Here is a 17,003-nt window from a genome sequence, read left to right as displayed (position 1 = left end):
ATGAATAAAAAGAAGTTACTTAACAATTTGACTCCTTTTACACGTGATGTCTACGCAGGTAGGTTAACACATCGTTTCCTTCTTCCATGATAACACTCCGTGATGTCATCTGTTTCCAGGCCCACATGCCATCCGGCAGCTCTAACCCAGGGCTTGAGGTGTTGCTATATTAGATGCACCTCCATCCTCCAGCAGAGGAACATCTGCATACAGTCTACCCACACCAGTCACTTCCTCCCTGCCTTTAACTGGGTCAAGTTGTTCTCTAGCTGCTTATGGTTGGGTCTACTTCCTTCCTGTCCTTCTTCCGCTTCTTCTTCTTCTTCTTCCTGGTTTCAGTGTTGCCAGAGTCCTCTCGGGAGACTGGAGGGGTCATCATCCACACTTGTCATTTAAAAGAGAGCTCCGTGTTCAGATTTTTTTTTAGGGAGACAAAGAGCATAACTGTGAAGCACTGTTGCTTCCATTTAGTGCTATTTGTCACACAAAGGTGATACAACACACTATATTTTATGCAGCTTTGTGGATAGATTGCCCTTTTAATGTCTATACAACACCACCAGGCTACCTCAAAACATGAATGATCTGCCATATCAAACACTTTGTTATCCGGTTATACAATTCACAGAAATAAATAATTATTATGATGCTGACTCTTTCTGACTCTTGATTGCCTGATACATCCTTATAAAAAGACAAGTCGGCAGCTTATTGCCATTTGACAGAAGAACAGGGTGAGTACACGTCACTCTGATAGAGCCTACACATAACCACGACCACAATGCAGTTCAATTTACTGATAAAACAAATGAAACAGAAAACAATTTTCTTTCTCAGGTAAGGTGAGCGGTTAGAGACTCAAAAATAACACCAGCATACAACTTTATCAGAAGAAAATAGGTTTAGTTTTGCTATAATTTACCTTTGGAAGTCATTGGGCTTTGGAGTGAGGATGATCGCTTACTTGGCTCTGTGTAAATACTGTAAGTATTTGATTGATTATATCCCTTTTCTTCAAAATATCATGATGTTTTCATAGCCTGCAGCTTGATTCATAGATTAGTCGTAGTTTATCATGGTCTTCAATGTGCACTCAATTTAGCCTACATATTCAAAATGTATAGCTGAGCATGCTGTCAAATTCCACATAAGAGATTGATTTATCTTAGATTGATTAATGCAACAATGTAAATTTGAACCAGTAACTTTTATGGTATTTCCACAATGTTGAGAAGTAAAGAAAGGGATGTTGTTACATTCTACAAAAATTACTAATATGCACAAATTATTTAGATTTCTATTATTTTCCTATTCATTGTTGCCATTTAAATTCTTGCAATTACTGATAATTGATCTCTTATTTCTTATTCATTTGATTTCCATTATCTATTTCTGGCCTCCCTTAGTCTCTCTGGCCATAGTTGTGGTCATAGTTTCCTGTGTGAATGGAAAGGACCCTCTATTTGATTGCCTACAAGACTCCGACTATAATGAGCTACTTAGAATAGTGGACAAGGGTCTCCCCCACACCAGCACACCTCATCATATTGCCATCATTGGGGCTGGCATGGCTGGCCTAACGGCAGCAAAGTTTTTGGAGGAGGCAGGACACAAGGTAGTCAACCAGATTCACTGAACAGTATCTAAATCCAATGTGAATGTCACACTTCTGTGTCAGTATAACACCTATTACAAATAGTGCATGTGTAGTACATGATCACTTAAATTACTTTTATTGGACCACCAGGTAACCATAATAGAGTCAAGCAATCGTATTGGAGGACGGGTAGAGACGTACCGACCTAAGGGAGAGCATTGGTACGCAGAACTTGGTGCCATGAGGATCCCTAACTTCCATACGTAAGGCCTGAAATCCTTGACTTATCATTGCAGGGTTAGGGTCTCTTGAATTTGAATTCAAATGATTTCATGAAGTGAATTGAAATCGTATTGTTTTCCATGGGGATTTTCTGAATCACATTTCTAGCTCTTGACCCCAACACCATATGATAGATATCAGTCAGAGTGTTGCAATGTTGGTTATGGGGTAGTTCTAGTAGTAGACGCTTATGTGGACGTGAGAGATTCAGAGTTGTAAAAACAGGCAATAAAGCAGTTCAGAATGATCTTGAATGGAGTCAGACATTTAGTTCTATATGCCACAATACAAAGGTATCACAATATTTCTTACTGGTTATCATTGCAAAAAAAAAAGTCAAGTATCTCATCAAAAATGATTTGCATGGGAATGACAGAATGTGCTCACATTTACCATCAACATTTCAATGTTAACCATAAGATCTCTCACTCCATAGAATTCTGTTGAAGATTGCAAACCATGCAGGCCTTAGTCTGAACCCATTCATTGAGGATAACATTAATACCTACTATTTGGTGAATGGGTTGCTGCACAAAAACTATCTGGTGAAAGGGGACCCAGACGTCCTCAACTATCCGTTGAATGAAGATGAGAGAGGGAAGTCTGCTGATCAGCTCTTCGACTTGTCTTTGCAGAAGGTTGGTGCAGATGCAGTGGAATCAAATAGGGTTTTCGGGTCCAATACAATAAACTATTTTTGATTCTCCTGAACAGTTGCAGAAACATCTTATCACAAAATGTACATGACAAATAAATGAGCTATACATGATTTGTTGCAGATAAGAGATTATGTGAAGAACAATGGCTGCCGTGCCATGCTGGACAAATATGACATGTTCTCTGTAAAGGTAAAGAAAGAAACAACTTCCTTGTGGGTCTACTGGATATGGTTGGCTTTTATGAGATCATTCATTTTGAGTGATGACACCAGACAAGATACAGCAGCTGCTTTGAGTGAATGAGAATGTGATGGGTTGATAATGATTGTAACACTATTACAACATTATGTATACATTTTGCATATACAGTTGAAGTCGGAAGATTACATACACCTTAGCTAAATACATTTAAACTCAGTTTTTCACAATTCCTGACATTTAATCAGAGTAAAGATGTCCTGTCTTAGGTCAGTTAGGATCACCACTTTATTTTAAGAATGTGAAATATCTGAACCAAATCAAATCCAATCAAATTTTATTTGTCACATACACATGGTTAGCAGATGTTAATGCGAGTGTAGCGAAATGCTTGTGCTTCTAGTTCCGACAATGCAGTAATAACCAACAAGTAATCTAACTAACAATTCCCTTCCCTTCAGGTCCCTTCCGTCTTCAAGAGAGCGAGAGTTGCACCCCTTCTGAAAAAACCTACACTCGATCCCTCCGATGTCAACAACTACAGACCAGTATCCCTTCTTTCTTTTCTCTCCAAAACTCTTGAACGTGCCGTCCTTGGCCAGCTCTCCCGCTATCTCTCTCAGAATGACCTTCTTGATCCAAATCAGTCAGGTTTCAAGACTAGTCATTCAACTGAGACTGCTCTTCTCTGTATCACGGAGGCACTCCGCACTGCTAAAGCTAACTCTCTCTCCTCTGCTCTCATCCTTCTAGACCTATCGGCTGCCTTCGATACTGTGAACCATCAGATCCTCCTCTCCACCCTCTCCGAGTTGGGCATCTCCGGCGCGGCCCACGCTTGGATTGCGTCCTACCTGACAGGTCGCTCCTACCAGGTGGCGTGGCGAGAATCCGTCTCCTCACCACGTGCTCTCACCACTGGTGTCCCCCAGGGCTCTGTTCTAGGCCCTCTCCTATTCTCGCTATACACCAAGTCACTTGGCTCTGTCATAACCTCACATGGTCTCTCCTATCATTGCTATGCAGACGACACACAATTAATCTTCTCCTTTCCCCCTTCTGATGACCAGGTGGCGAATCGCATCTCTGCATGTCTGGCAGACATATCAGTGTGGATGACGGATCACCACCTCAAGGTGAACCTCGGCAAGACGGAGCTGCTCTTCCTCCCGGGGAAGGACTGCCCGTTCCATGATCTCGCCATCACGGTTGACAACTCCACTGTGTCCTCCTCCCAGAGCGCTAAGAACCTTGGCGTGATCCTGGACAACACCCTGTCGTTCTCAACTAACATCAAGGCGGTGGCCCGTTCCTGTAGGTTCATGCTCTACAACATCCGCAGAGTATGACCCTGCCTCACACAGGAAGCGGCGCAGGTCCTAATCCAGGCACTTGTCATCTCCCGTCTGGATTACTGCAACTCGCTGTTGGCTGGGCTCCCTGCCTGTGCCATTAAACCCCTACAACTCATCCAGAACGCCGCAGCCCGTCTGGTGTTCAACCTTCCCAAGTTCTCTCACGTCACCCCGCTCCTCCGCTCTCTCCACTGGCTTCCAGTTGAAGCTCGCATCCGCTACAAGACCATGGTGCTTGCCTACGGAGCTGTGAGGGGAACGGCACCTCAGTACCTCCAGGCTCTGATCAGGCCCTACACCCAAACAAGGGCACTGCGTTCATCCACCTCTGGCCTGCTCGCCTCCCTACCACTGAGGAAGTACAGTTCCCGCTCAGCCCAGTCAAAACTGTTCGCTGCTCTGGCCCCCCAATGGTGGAACAAACTCCCTCATGACGCCAGGACAGCGGAGTCAATCACCACCTTCCGGAGACACCTGAAACCCCACCTCTTTAAGGAATACCTAGGATAGGATAAAGTAATCCTTCTCACCCCCCCCCTTAAAAGATTTAGATTTAGATTATAAAGTGGCTGCTCCACTGGATGTCATAAGGTGAATGCACCAATTTGTAAGTCGCTCTGGATAAGAGCGTCTGCTAAATGACTTAAATGTAAATGTAAATGTAACAATTACAAAACTACTGTCTTATACACAATGTAAGGGGATAAAGAATATGTACATAAGGATATATGAATGAGTGATGGTACAGAGCAGCATAGGCAAGATACAGTAGATGGTATTGAGTACAGTATATACATATGAGATGAGTATGTAAACAAAGTGGCATAGTTAAAGTGGCTAGTGATACATGTATTACATAAGGATGCAGTCGATGATATAGAGTACAGTATATACGTATGCATATGAGATGAATAATGTAGGGTAAGTAACATTATATAAGGTAGCATTGTTTAAAGTGGCTAGTGATATATTTACATCATTTCCAATCAATTCCCATTATTAAAGTGGCTGGAGTTGAGTCAGTGTCAGTGTGTTGGCAGCAGCCACTCAATGTTAGTGGTGGCTGTTTAACAGTCTGATGGCCTTGAGATAGAAGCTGTTTTTCAGTCTCTCGGTCCCAGCTTTGATGCACCTGTACTGACCTCGGTTTCTGGATGATAGCGGGGTGAACAGGCAGTGGCTCGGGTGGTTGATGTCCTTGATGATCTTTATGGCCTTCCTGTAACATCGGGTGGTGTAGGTGTCCTGGAGGGCAGGTAGTTTGCCCCCGGTGATGCGTTGTGCAGACCTCACTACCCTCTGGAGAGCCTTACGGTTGAGGGCGGAGCAGTTGCCGTACCAGGCGGTGATACAGCCCGCCAGGATGCTCTCGATTGTGCATCTGTAGAAGTTTGTGAGTGCTTTTGGTGACAAGCCGAATTTCTTCAGCCTCCTGAGGTTGAAGAGGCGCTGCTGCGCCTTCTTCACGATGCCGTCTGTGTGAGTGGACCAATTCAGTTTGTCTGTGATGTGTATGCCGAGGAACTTAAAACTTGCTACCCTCTCCACTACTGTTCCATTGATGTGGATAGGGGGGTGTTCCCTCTGCTGTTTCCTGAAGTCCACAATCATCTCCTTAGTTTTGTTGACGTTGAGTGTGAGGTTATTTTCCTGACACCACACTACGAAGGTGTCAGTAGGCCGTCTCGTCGTTGTTGGTAATCAAGCCTACCACTGTTGTGTCGTCCGCAAACTTGATGATTGAGTTGGAGGCGTGCGTGGCCACGCAGTCGTGGGTGAACAGGGAGTACAGGAGAGGGCTCAGAACGCACCCTTGTGGGGCCCCAGTGTTGATGATCAGCGGGGAGGAGATGTTGTTGCCTACCCTCACCACCTGGGGGCGGCCCGTCAGGAAGTCCAGTACCCAGTTGCACAGGGCGGGGTCGAGACCCAGGGTCTCGAGCTTGATGACGAGCTTGGAGGGTACTATGGTGTTGAATGCCGAGCTGTAGTCGATGAACAGCATTCTCACATAGGTATTCCTCTTGTCCAGATGGGTTAGGGCAGTGTGCAGTGTGGTTGAGATTGCATCGTCTGTGGACCTATTTGGGCGGTAAGCAAATTGGAGTGGGTCTAGGGTGTCAGGTAGGGTGGAGGTGATATGGTCCTTGACTAGTCTCTCAAAGCACTTCATGATGACGGAAGTGAGTGCTACGGGGCGGTAGTCGTTTAGCTCAGTTACCTTAGCTTTCTTGGGAACAGGAACAATGGTGGCCCTCTTGAAGCATGTGGGAACAGCAGACTGGTATAGGGATTGATTGAATATGTCCGTAAACACACCGGCCAGCTGGTCTGCGCATGCTCTGAGGGCGCGGCTGGGGATGCCGTCTGGGCCTGCAGCCTTGCGAGGGTTAACACGTTTAAATGTCTTACTCACCTCGGCTGCAGTGAAGGAGAGACCGCATGTTTCCGTTGCAGGCCGTGTCAGTGGCACTGTATTGTCCTCAAAGCGGGCAAAAAAGTTATTTAGTCTGCCTGGGAGCAAGACATCCTGGTCCGTGACTGGGCTGGATTTCTTCCTGTAGTCCGTGATTGACTGTAGACCCTGCCACATGCCTCTTGTGTCTGAGCCGTTGAATTGAGATTCTACTTTGTCTCTGTACTGACACTTAGCTTGTTTGATAGCCTTGCGGAGGGAGTAGCTGCACTGTTTGTATTCGGTCATGTTACCAGACACCTTGCCCTGATTAAAAGCAGTGGTTCGCGCTTTCAGTTTCACGCGAATGCTGCCATCAATCCACGGTTTCTGGTTAGGGAATGTTTTAATTGTTGCTATGGGAACGACATCTTCAACGCACGTTCTAATGAACTCGCACACAGAATCAGCGTATTCGTCAATATTGTTATCTGACGCAATACGAAACATATCGCAGTCCACGTGATGGAAGCAGTCTTGGAGTGTGGAGTCAGCTTGGTCGGACCAGCGTTGGACAGACCTCAGCGTGGGAGCCTGTTGTTTTAGTTTCTGTCTGTAGGCAGGGATCAACAAAATGGAGTCGTGGTCAGCTTTTCCGAAAGGGGGGCGGGGCAGGGCCTTATATGCGTCGCGGAAGTTAGAGTAACAATGATCCAAGATTTTTCCACCCTTGGTTGCGCAATCGATATGCTGATAAAATTTAGGGAGTCTTGTTTTCAGATTAGCCTAAAATCCCCAGCTACAATGAATGCAGCCTCCGGATAAATAACAGTAGAGAGAATGTTTTATTTCAGCTTTTATTTCTTTCATCACATTCCCAGTGGGTCAGTGGTTTACATACACTCAATTAGTATTTGGTAGCATTTTCTTAAATTGTTTGACTTGGGTCAAATGTTTCGGGTAGCCTTCCACAAGCTTCCCACAATAAGTTGGATGCATTTTGGCCCATTCCTCCTGACAAAGCTGGTGTAACTGAGTCAGGATTGTAGGCCTCCTTGCTCGCACATGCTTCTTCAGCTCTGCTCACACATTTTCTATAGGATTGAGGTCAGGGCTTTGTGATGGCCACTCCAATACCTTGACTTTGATGTCCTCAAGCCGTTTTGCCACAACTTTGGAAGTATGCTTGGGGTCATTGTCCATTTGGAAGACCCATTTGCGACAAAGCTTTAACTTGTTGACTGATGTCTTGAGATGTTGCTTCAATATATCCACCAAATTTTCCTTCCTCCATTCATGCCATCTATTTTGTGAAGTGCACCAGTCCCTCCTGCAGCAAAGCACCTCCACTACATGATGCTACCACCCCATGCTTCATGGTTGGGATGGTGTTCTTCGGCATGCAAGCCTCCCCCTTTCTCCTCCAAAGAAAACAATGGTAATTATGGACAAAGTTCTATTTTTGTTTCATCAGACCAGAGGACATTTCTCCAAAAAGTACGATCTTTGTCCCCATGTGCAGTTGCAAATTGTAGTCTGGCTTTTTTTATGGCAGTTTTGGAGCAGGAGCTTCTTCCTTGCTGAGCGGCCTTTCAGGTTATGTCGATATAGGTCTCGTTTTACTGTGGATATAGATACTTTTGTACCTGTTTCCTTCAGCATCTTTACTGTGGATATATATACTTTTGTACCTGTTTCCCCCAGCATCTTTACAAGGTCCTTTGCTGTTGTTCTGGTATTGATTTGCACTTTTCGCACCAAAGTACGTTCATCTCTATGAGACAGAATGCTTCTCCTTCCTGAGCGGTATGGTGGCTGCATGGCCCCATGGTGTTTATACTTGCTTACTATTGTTTGTACAGATGAACGTGTTACCTTCAGGCGTTTGAAAATTTGTGGTCTATAATTATTTTTCAGAGGTCTTGGCTGATTTCTTTTGATTTTCCCATGATGTTAAGCAAAGAGGTACTGAGTTTGAAGGTAGGCCTTGAAGTACATCCACAGGTACACCTCCAATTGACTCAAATTATGTCAATTAGCCTATCAGAAGAACATTTTCTGGAATTTTCCGAGCTGTTTAAAGGCACAGTCAACTTAGTGTATGTAAACTTCTGACCCACTGGAATTGTATTACAGTGAATTATAAGTTAAATAATCTGTCTGTTAACAATTGTTGGAAAACTTACTTGTATCATGCACAAAGTAGATGTCCTAACCGACTTGCCAAAACTATAGTTTGTTATCAAGAAATGTGTGGAGTGGTTGAAAAACGAGTTTGAATGACTCCAACCTAAGTGTATGTAAACCTCCGACTTCAACTGTATGCCTTTGAACGTAGACCCTTTCATCCAGCCATTCTACATATATAGTACAGCTAAGATTAAGTCTAAATGGTTTGTTTCTGACAGGAGTACTTTGTGAAGGAGGCCAATCTGAGTCGTGGTGCTTTGCGGATGATTGGGGATATTCTGAATGAGAACAGTTTATTCTACACTGCACTCACAGAGGCTCTGTATGATCAGTCTGATATCAATGATGAGACTATGTAAGAATGCCCCTTCTGTATATACACCACAATCATCTGATTTATCGAGAGCCCTACTTGGTGGAGTTCAATTATATCCGCAGAGGGTAGGTGTCGGTCTATGCTTTCGTTCCAACCACAGTAGCAAACCTGATGCAGCTACGCCTTGAATGAAGACGGTAAATCATTTAACACACCTGTATAGATATGTTACCTTTTGGTTGGAACAAAAGCCTGGACCCACAACGGCTCTTTCAGATAAAACTAGGCACCACTGCCTCACCACTTTGGTTACAACACATTTACACATGTGCGGTATACCCTGAATGCCCAAGCTTTACAGCAGTGTGATTATTATTATTTTTTTTTTTTCAGCTACTTTGAGGTGACAGGCGGGTTTGACAAACTACCCAATGCCATTTGCGAGGACTTGAAGGGCACCATCCACTTAAATTCCAAGGTGAAACGTATCAGTCAGACCAGCAATAAAGTGACCGTGTCCTACCAGGACCACCATCTCTGGCACAAACCATCCTCCCTCACCCACCTGACAGTTGACTACGCCTTGTTGACAGCCACCGCCAAGGCTACTCTCTTTATCGACTTCCAGCCCCCGCTCTCAGCAGACAAGATGGAGGCGCTGCGTTCGCTGCACTATGATAGCTCCACCAAGGTAAGATTTGCAGTGTAATACAGTGTAGTTCAGGTTTTCTCAATTCTAGGTCTGGAGGGGGCCTTGGTGATTGCACATTTTTGTTCTTGCCAGCACTAACACCCCTGATGCACCTAATCAAACGCTTAATGATAACTTGAACCAGGGGTTACTGAGCTAGCATTAACATTTGCAGTCCTCTAAGTCCCCAATACAGGAATTGGTGTATTACGCACGGTGCATTCTGATAGTTTGATCCTGTTATTTGAAACTGTTCTAATGAGAAGGGCTATTAATAAAGTTGATATCATTATGAAGGTGGTCCTGATATTCAGTGAGAGGTTCTGGGAGAAGGAGGGCATCAATGGAGGGAGGAGCATCACGGATATGCCCTCTCGTTTCATCTACTACCCCAGCCACAGATTCCCTAACACGGACATCGGGGCCCTCTTGGCTTCCTATACATTCTCGGATGACTCCACCCTCTTTCAAGGGGTGAATGACGAGGAGCTGCAGGGTCTAGTGCTGGAGGACCTTGTCAAGATCCACGGGGAGGGCATACGGCCACTCTGCATTGGAGGGCTGGTGAAGAAGTGGGCGCTGGATCCCTATAGTCTTGGGGCATTTGCCCTCTTCACCCCGTACCAACATATAGACTATGCCTCAGAACTGTTCAGGAATGACAATAGGATCCACTTTGCTGGGGAGCACACAGCCCTGCCTCATGCCTGGATAGAGACGGCCATGAAGTCTGCTCTAAGGGCAGCTAGAAATATCAATAACCTCAGTGAGTAGAGAACGGGTGCAGTACAGTATATACTCTAATCCACTGGTGAAAGCGTATGTCTGTATACTCTGGAGAAGAGAGAACATGTACAGTTGAAGTCAGAAGTTTACATACACCTTAGCCAAAACCATTTAAACTCAATTTTCACAATTCCTGACATTTAACCAAAGTAAAAATTCCCTGTCTTAGGTCAGTTAGTATCACCACTTTATTCTAAGAATTTGAAATGTCAGAATAATAGTAGAGAGAATTATTTATTTCAGCTTTTATTTCTTTCATCACATTCCCAGTGGGTCAGAGGTTTACATACACTCAATTAGTGTCATTGTCCATTTGGAAGACCCATTTGCTACCAAGCTTTAACTTCCTGACTGATGTCTTGAGATGTTGCTTCAATATATCCACCACATTTTTCTTCCTCCATTGATACCATCTATTTTGTGAAGTGCACCAGTCCCTCCTGCAGCAAAGCACCCCCACAACATGATGCTGCCACCCCTGTGCTTCACAGTTGGGATGGTGTTCTTCGGCTTGCAAGCCTCCCCCTTTTTCCTTCAAATATAACGATGGTCATTATGGCCAAACAGTTCGATTTTTGTTTCATCAGACGAGAGGACATTGCTCCCAAGGATGAACCAGACTTGTGGAGGTCTACCATTTTTTTCTGAGGTCTTGGCTGATTTCTTTTGATTTCCCCGTGATGTCAAGCAAAGATGTACCGAGTTTGAAGGTAGGCCTTGAAATACATCCACAAGTACACCTCCAATTGACTCAAATGATGTCAATGTGTGGGATGTGTGGGATGGATGGAGGCTGCAGTGTGTGCATTTTGGGGACTCATCTGCTCATGTTGAGGGTGAGATCTCCTGTCTGTTGGGTAGAATGGGTCTGCTGCTCAGGAAGAAGAGGACTTCTGCAGGTACAGTTGAAGTCGGAAGTTTACATACACCTTAGCCAAATACATTTAACTCAGTTTCCCAATTCCTGACATTTAATCCAAGTAAAAATTCCCTGTCTCAGGACAGTTAGGATCACCACTTTATTTTAAGAATGTGAAATGTCAGAATAATAGTAGAGAGAATGATTTAGTATTTGGTAGCATTCCCTTTAAATTGTTTAACTTGGGCCAAACGTTTCGCGTAGCCTTCCACAAGCTTCCCACAAAAAGTTGGATGAATTTTTGCCCATTTCGTGCTTCACGGTTGGGATGGTGTTCTTCAGCTTTCATGCATCCCCCTTTGTCCTCCAAATATAAAAATGGTCATTATGGCCAAACAGTTCTATTTCTGTTTCAACAGACCAGAGGACATTTCTCCAAAAAGTACAATCTTTGTCCCAATGTGCAGTTGCAAACCGTAGTCTGGCTTTTTTATGGCTGTTTTGGAGCAGTGGCTTCTTCCTTGCTGAGCTGCCTTTCAGGTTATGTCGATATAGGACTTGTTTTACTGTGGATATAGATACTTTTGTACCTGTTTCCTCCAGCATCTTCACAAGATCCTTTGCTGTTGTTCTGGGATTGAGTTGCACTTTTCACACCAAAGTACGTTCATCTCTAGGAGACAAAATGCATCTCCTCCTGAGCGGTATGACGGCTCCATGGTGTTTATACTAGCATACTATTGTTTGTACAGAAGAACGTGGTACCTTCAGGCGTTTGGAAATTTCTCCCAAGGATGAACCAGACTTGTGGAGGTGTACAATTTTTTTTCAGAGGTCTTGGCTGATTTCTTTTGATTTTCCCATGATGTCAAGCAAAGAAGCACTGAGTATGAAGGTAGGCCTTGAAATACATCCACATGAGGTTGAAGGACACAAATGATGTCAATTAGCCTATCAGAAGCTTCTAAAGCCATGACATCATTTTCTGGAATTTTCCAAGTTGTTTAAAGGCACAGTCAACTTAGTGTATGTAAACTTCTGACCCACTGGAATTGTGATACAGTGAATTATAAGTGAAATAATCTGTCTGTAAACAATTGTTGGAAAAATGACTTGTGTCATGCACAAAGCAGATGTCCTAACTGACAAGAAATTTGTGGAGTGGTTGAAAAGCGAGTTTCAATGACTCCAACCTAAGTGTATGTAAACTTCCGACTTCAACTGTATTTGTTTATGTACACTGAAAGACCAACAGTACGTGGATCCCTGCTCGTCGAACATCTTCTTCCAAAATCATGGGCGTAAATATGGGCCAGTCAAGTTCTTCCACACCGATCTCGACAAACCATTTCTCGCTTTGTGCACAGGGCCATTGTCATGCTCAAACAACAAAGGGCTTTCCCCAAACCATTGCCACAAATTTGGGATGCACAGAATTGTCTAGAATGTCATTGTACGCTGTAGAGTTAAGATTTCCCTTCAGTGGAAGTAAGGGGCCTAGGCCAAACCATGAAAACAGCCCCAGATCTGTATTCCTTCTCAACCAAACTTTGCAGTTGGCACTATGCGTTGTGGCAGGTAGCGTTCTCCTGCCATCTGCCAAAACCAGATTCGTCAGTCTGACAGCCAGATGGGGAAGATTCATCACTCCAGAGAATGCGCTTCCACTGCTCCGGAGTCCAATGGCGGCGAGCTATATACAACTCCAGCCGAAGCTTGGCATTGCGCATGGTTATTTTAGGCTTCTATGCAGCTGCTTAGCCATTGAAACCCATTTTATGAAGCTCCTGATGAACAGTTATTGTGCTGACATTGCTTCAAGTGGCAGCTTGGATCTCGGTAATGAGTGTTGTAACCAAGGACAGACAATTCTTTACGCACTATGTGCCGTTCTGTGAGGTTGTGTGGCCTACCATTTCACGGCTGAGCCGTTGCTGCTCCTAGACGTTTCCACTTCACAGTAACAACACTTACTTAATCTATGGAGATTGCATGGCTGTGTGCTCGATTTATACACATGTCAGCGATGGGTGTGGCTCAAACAGCCAAGTCAACTAATTTGAAGGGGTGTGCACATACTTTTGTATATACTGAATAGTGTATCTGTATGCTTCAGGAAGTCCATGACAAAATGTTCTATCCACGATCTTTATAGCAATGCTCCTTACATAGAATGACAGCAAAAAACAATCAAATTAATAATGGCACATTATCAATATTAATAAAAAGTGTTGATAAAATTCTCGCAATTGAAATGTTAACTGTGCTTATTATGTGTTAGGAGTGTTATTGTGTTCATATGTTAAGGCTCCTCATCTACATTCATATATTGAACTGTTTTATATGGAGTATTTTTATACAGTACCTGCTGCATAATCATGAATGAGAAACTAAAATTGATCATTTACAGTGCATTCACAAAGTATTCAGACCCCTTCCCCTTTTCCACATTCTGTAACTTTACAGCCTTATTCTAAAATGGATTAAATACATGTTTTCCTTCGTCAATCTACACACAATACCCCATAATGACAAAGCGAAAACAGGTTTAGAAATGTTTGCAAATGTATTACAAATAAAAAACTGAAATACCTTATTTGCATATTCAGACCCTTTGCTATGAAACTCGAAATTGAGCTCCGGTGCATCCTGTTACCATTGATCATCCATGTGATGTTTCTATAACTTGATTTGAGTCCACCTGTGGTAAATTCCATTGATTGGACATGATTTGAAAAGGCATACGCCTGTCTATATAACAGCAAAAACCAAGCCATGAGGTTGAAGGAGTTGTCCATAGAGCTCCGAGACAAGATTTTGTCGAGGGGTACCAAAACAATTCTGCAGCATTGAAGGTCCCCAAGAACACAGTGGCCTCCATCATTTTTAAATGGAAGAAGTTTGGAACCACCAAGACTCTTCCTAGAGATGGCAGCATGGCCAAACTGAGAAATCGGGGGGAAGGGTCTTGGTCAGGGAGGTGACCAAGAACCCTTTGGTCACTCTGACAGAGCTAAAGAGTTCCTCTGTGGAGATGGAAGAACCTCCCAGAAGGACAAGCATCTCTGCAGCACTCCACAAATCAGGCCTTTTTAGTAGAGTGGACAGAAGCCACTGCTCAGTAGAAGACAAATGACAGCCTGCATGGAGTTTTCCAAAAGGCTCATAAAGGACTCTCAGACCATAAGAAATGGTGGTGGCGGCATCATACTGTGGGGAAGTTTTTCAGCAGCAGGAACTATGAGTAGACTAGTCAGGATCGAGGGAAAGATGAACGAAGCAAAGTACAGAGAGATCCTTGATGAAAACCTGCTCTAGAGTGCTCAGGACCTCTGACTGGGGCAAAGGTTCACCTTCCAACAAGACAACGACCATAAGCACACAGCCAAGACAATACAGGAGTGGCTTCGGGACAAGTCTGAATGTGCTTGAGTGGCCCAGCCAGAACCCGGACTTGAACCCGATTGAACATCTCTGGAGAGACCTGAAAATAGCTCTGCAGTGATGCTCCCCATCCAACCTGACCTATCTTGAGAGGATCTGCAGAAAAGAATGGGAGAAACTCCCCAAATAAAGGTGTAAATGTCATATTTCAGTTTTACATTTTTATAAACTTGCAGAAATGTCTAAACCTGTTTTTTGTTTTGTCATTATGGGGTATTGTGTGAAGATTGAAAAAACGATTTAATCCAAGGCTGTAATGTAACAAAATGTGTAAAAAGTCAAGGGGTCTGAATACTTTCCGAATTTTCTGTACATAATTTTAATTACATATCAATGATTATGTTATGATCAGTACATTTACTAGTTGAAAATATTGTTACTTTCAAAATAAAACTTTTAACAAATCCAATGGGAGAACCAAATTATTGTTGATCATGACAATTACTTGAACAGTCTGGACAGAAATAGAAACAGATCCACTTACTGAATATTCCACGCAGAATGGCAATATGCTATTGTTGTTCCGATTTGCCCCATGTATTTGGCAGCCTGTATTAGGGTGTCTGAGACTATATTGATAATGTAAGGTTATTAATATAACCACTGTTCCCTGAAGGATGGAAACTAGATATAACATTGCTATGGGGGATCGCTCATCAAAATGCGAAACCGGCTGAAGACCTTTCAACATGCCTGTAAGGGCCAATGAAATTGCAGCATCTGAGGAGGTCCCACTCTCCTCGTTTATATAAAATCCATAAAAAACAGTCCCAAAACCTTCTGGCGTTATATCTAGTTTCCCTCTTTCAGGACACAGTGGTTGTATTCATAACCTTATTTTCCTTTTCAGTCGGTCCACTAGATATAACATTGCTATGGGGAAATACAATCATGCACACAAAGTACAATGCAGGGAAATCAAACATGGGCCCAGGCAGACCTACCAAGGCAGAGCCGTTTATAAGACCAGAATGTAAGGGCCTCCCGAGTGGCGCAGCGGTCTAAGGTACTACATCGCTGTGCTAGAGGCGTCACTACAGACCCGGGTTCGATCCCGGGCTGTGCCGCAGCCTGCCGCGATCGGGAGACCCATTTTAGGATTTTTAATAAATTTATTTGCAAATTATGGTGGACTTCCTAAGGCTTCCACTAGATGTCAACAGTCTGTAATGGAACTTTTTGACTTTTTGTCTGGACCTAGTGCTCACGCCTCATGAATTTGGATTTTTTAACTAAACGCGTGAACAAAAAGGAGTTATTTGGACATAAATGATGAACTTTATCGAATTAAACAAACATTTATTGTGGAACTGGGATTCCTGGGAGTGCATTCTGATGAAGATCATCAAAGGTAAGGGAATATTTATAATGCAATTTCTGACTTCTGTTGACTCCACAACATGGCGGGTATCTGTATGTCTTGTTTTTGTGTCTGAGCGCTGTACTCAGATTATTGCATGGTGTGCTTTTTCCGGAAAGTTTAAAAAAAAATCTGACACAATGGTTGCATTAAAGAGAAGGATATCTATAATTCCACGCATAACACTTTCATCTTTTATCAATGTTTATTATGAGTATTTCTGTAAATTGATGTGGCTCTCTGCAAAATCACCGGATGTTTTGGAAGCAAAACATTACTGATCATAACGCACCAATGTAAACTGAGATTTTGGGATATAAATATGAACTTTATTGAACAAAACATACATGTACTGTGTAACATGAAGTCCTATGAGTGTCATTTGATGAAGATCATCAAAGGTTAGTGATTAATTTGATCTCTATTTCTGCTTTTTGTGACTCCTCTCTTTGGCTGGAAAAATGGCTGTGTTTTTCTGGGACTAGGTGCTGACCTAACATAATCGTTCGGTGTGCTTTTGTCGTAAAGCCTTTTTGAAATCGGACACTGTGCTGGGATTAACAACAAATGTATCTTTAAAATGGTGTGAAATACTTGTGTGTTTGAGGAATTTTAATTTTGAAATTTCTGCTGTTTGAATTTTGCGCCCTGCACTTTCACTGGCTGTTGTCATATCAATCCGGTTAGTGGGATTTCAGCCGTAAGAAATTTGTAATTTTGCCATTTGATTTAGAATTTTAGGATCCATGTAAGTAAAAAAAATATATATATATAAAAAGATTTGATGAAACATAGAATTTGGTCTTTACTACTATAGCCCATAGAAACGCATTGAATAACACATTTGTACATAGCAAAACACACAGGGAAA

The 17,003-nt window shown here is 43.1% G+C and overlaps 1 protein-coding gene across 1 annotated transcript; it reads left to right on the top strand.

Moving 5' to 3' along the window:
- The first annotated feature begins 851 nt into the window (after window positions 1-851).
- LOC115134799 (L-amino-acid oxidase-like) lies at window positions 852-15,262 on the top strand. Its single transcript, XM_029668995.2, has 8 exons — window positions 852-983; window positions 1,407-1,615; window positions 1,748-1,860; window positions 2,316-2,517; window positions 2,659-2,727; window positions 8,895-9,031; window positions 9,386-9,683; window positions 9,981-15,262. The coding sequence occupies exons 1-8, from the start codon at window positions 953-955 to the stop codon at window positions 10,455-10,457; spliced, it is 1,536 nt and encodes a 511-aa protein (XP_029524855.1). The 5' UTR covers window positions 852-952; the 3' UTR covers window positions 10,458-15,262.
- The last annotated feature ends 1,741 nt before the right edge of the window (window positions 15,263-17,003 follow it).

The sequence above is a fragment of the Oncorhynchus nerka genome, linkage group LG9a, assembly GCF_034236695.1.
Source record: "Oncorhynchus nerka isolate Pitt River linkage group LG9a, Oner_Uvic_2.0, whole genome shotgun sequence".
In the NCBI taxonomy this organism is placed as follows: domain Eukaryota; kingdom Metazoa; phylum Chordata; class Actinopteri; order Salmoniformes; family Salmonidae; genus Oncorhynchus; species Oncorhynchus nerka.
Note: the sequence above shows the minus strand (reverse complement) of the source record. Positions and strands in the feature narration are given on the sequence as shown.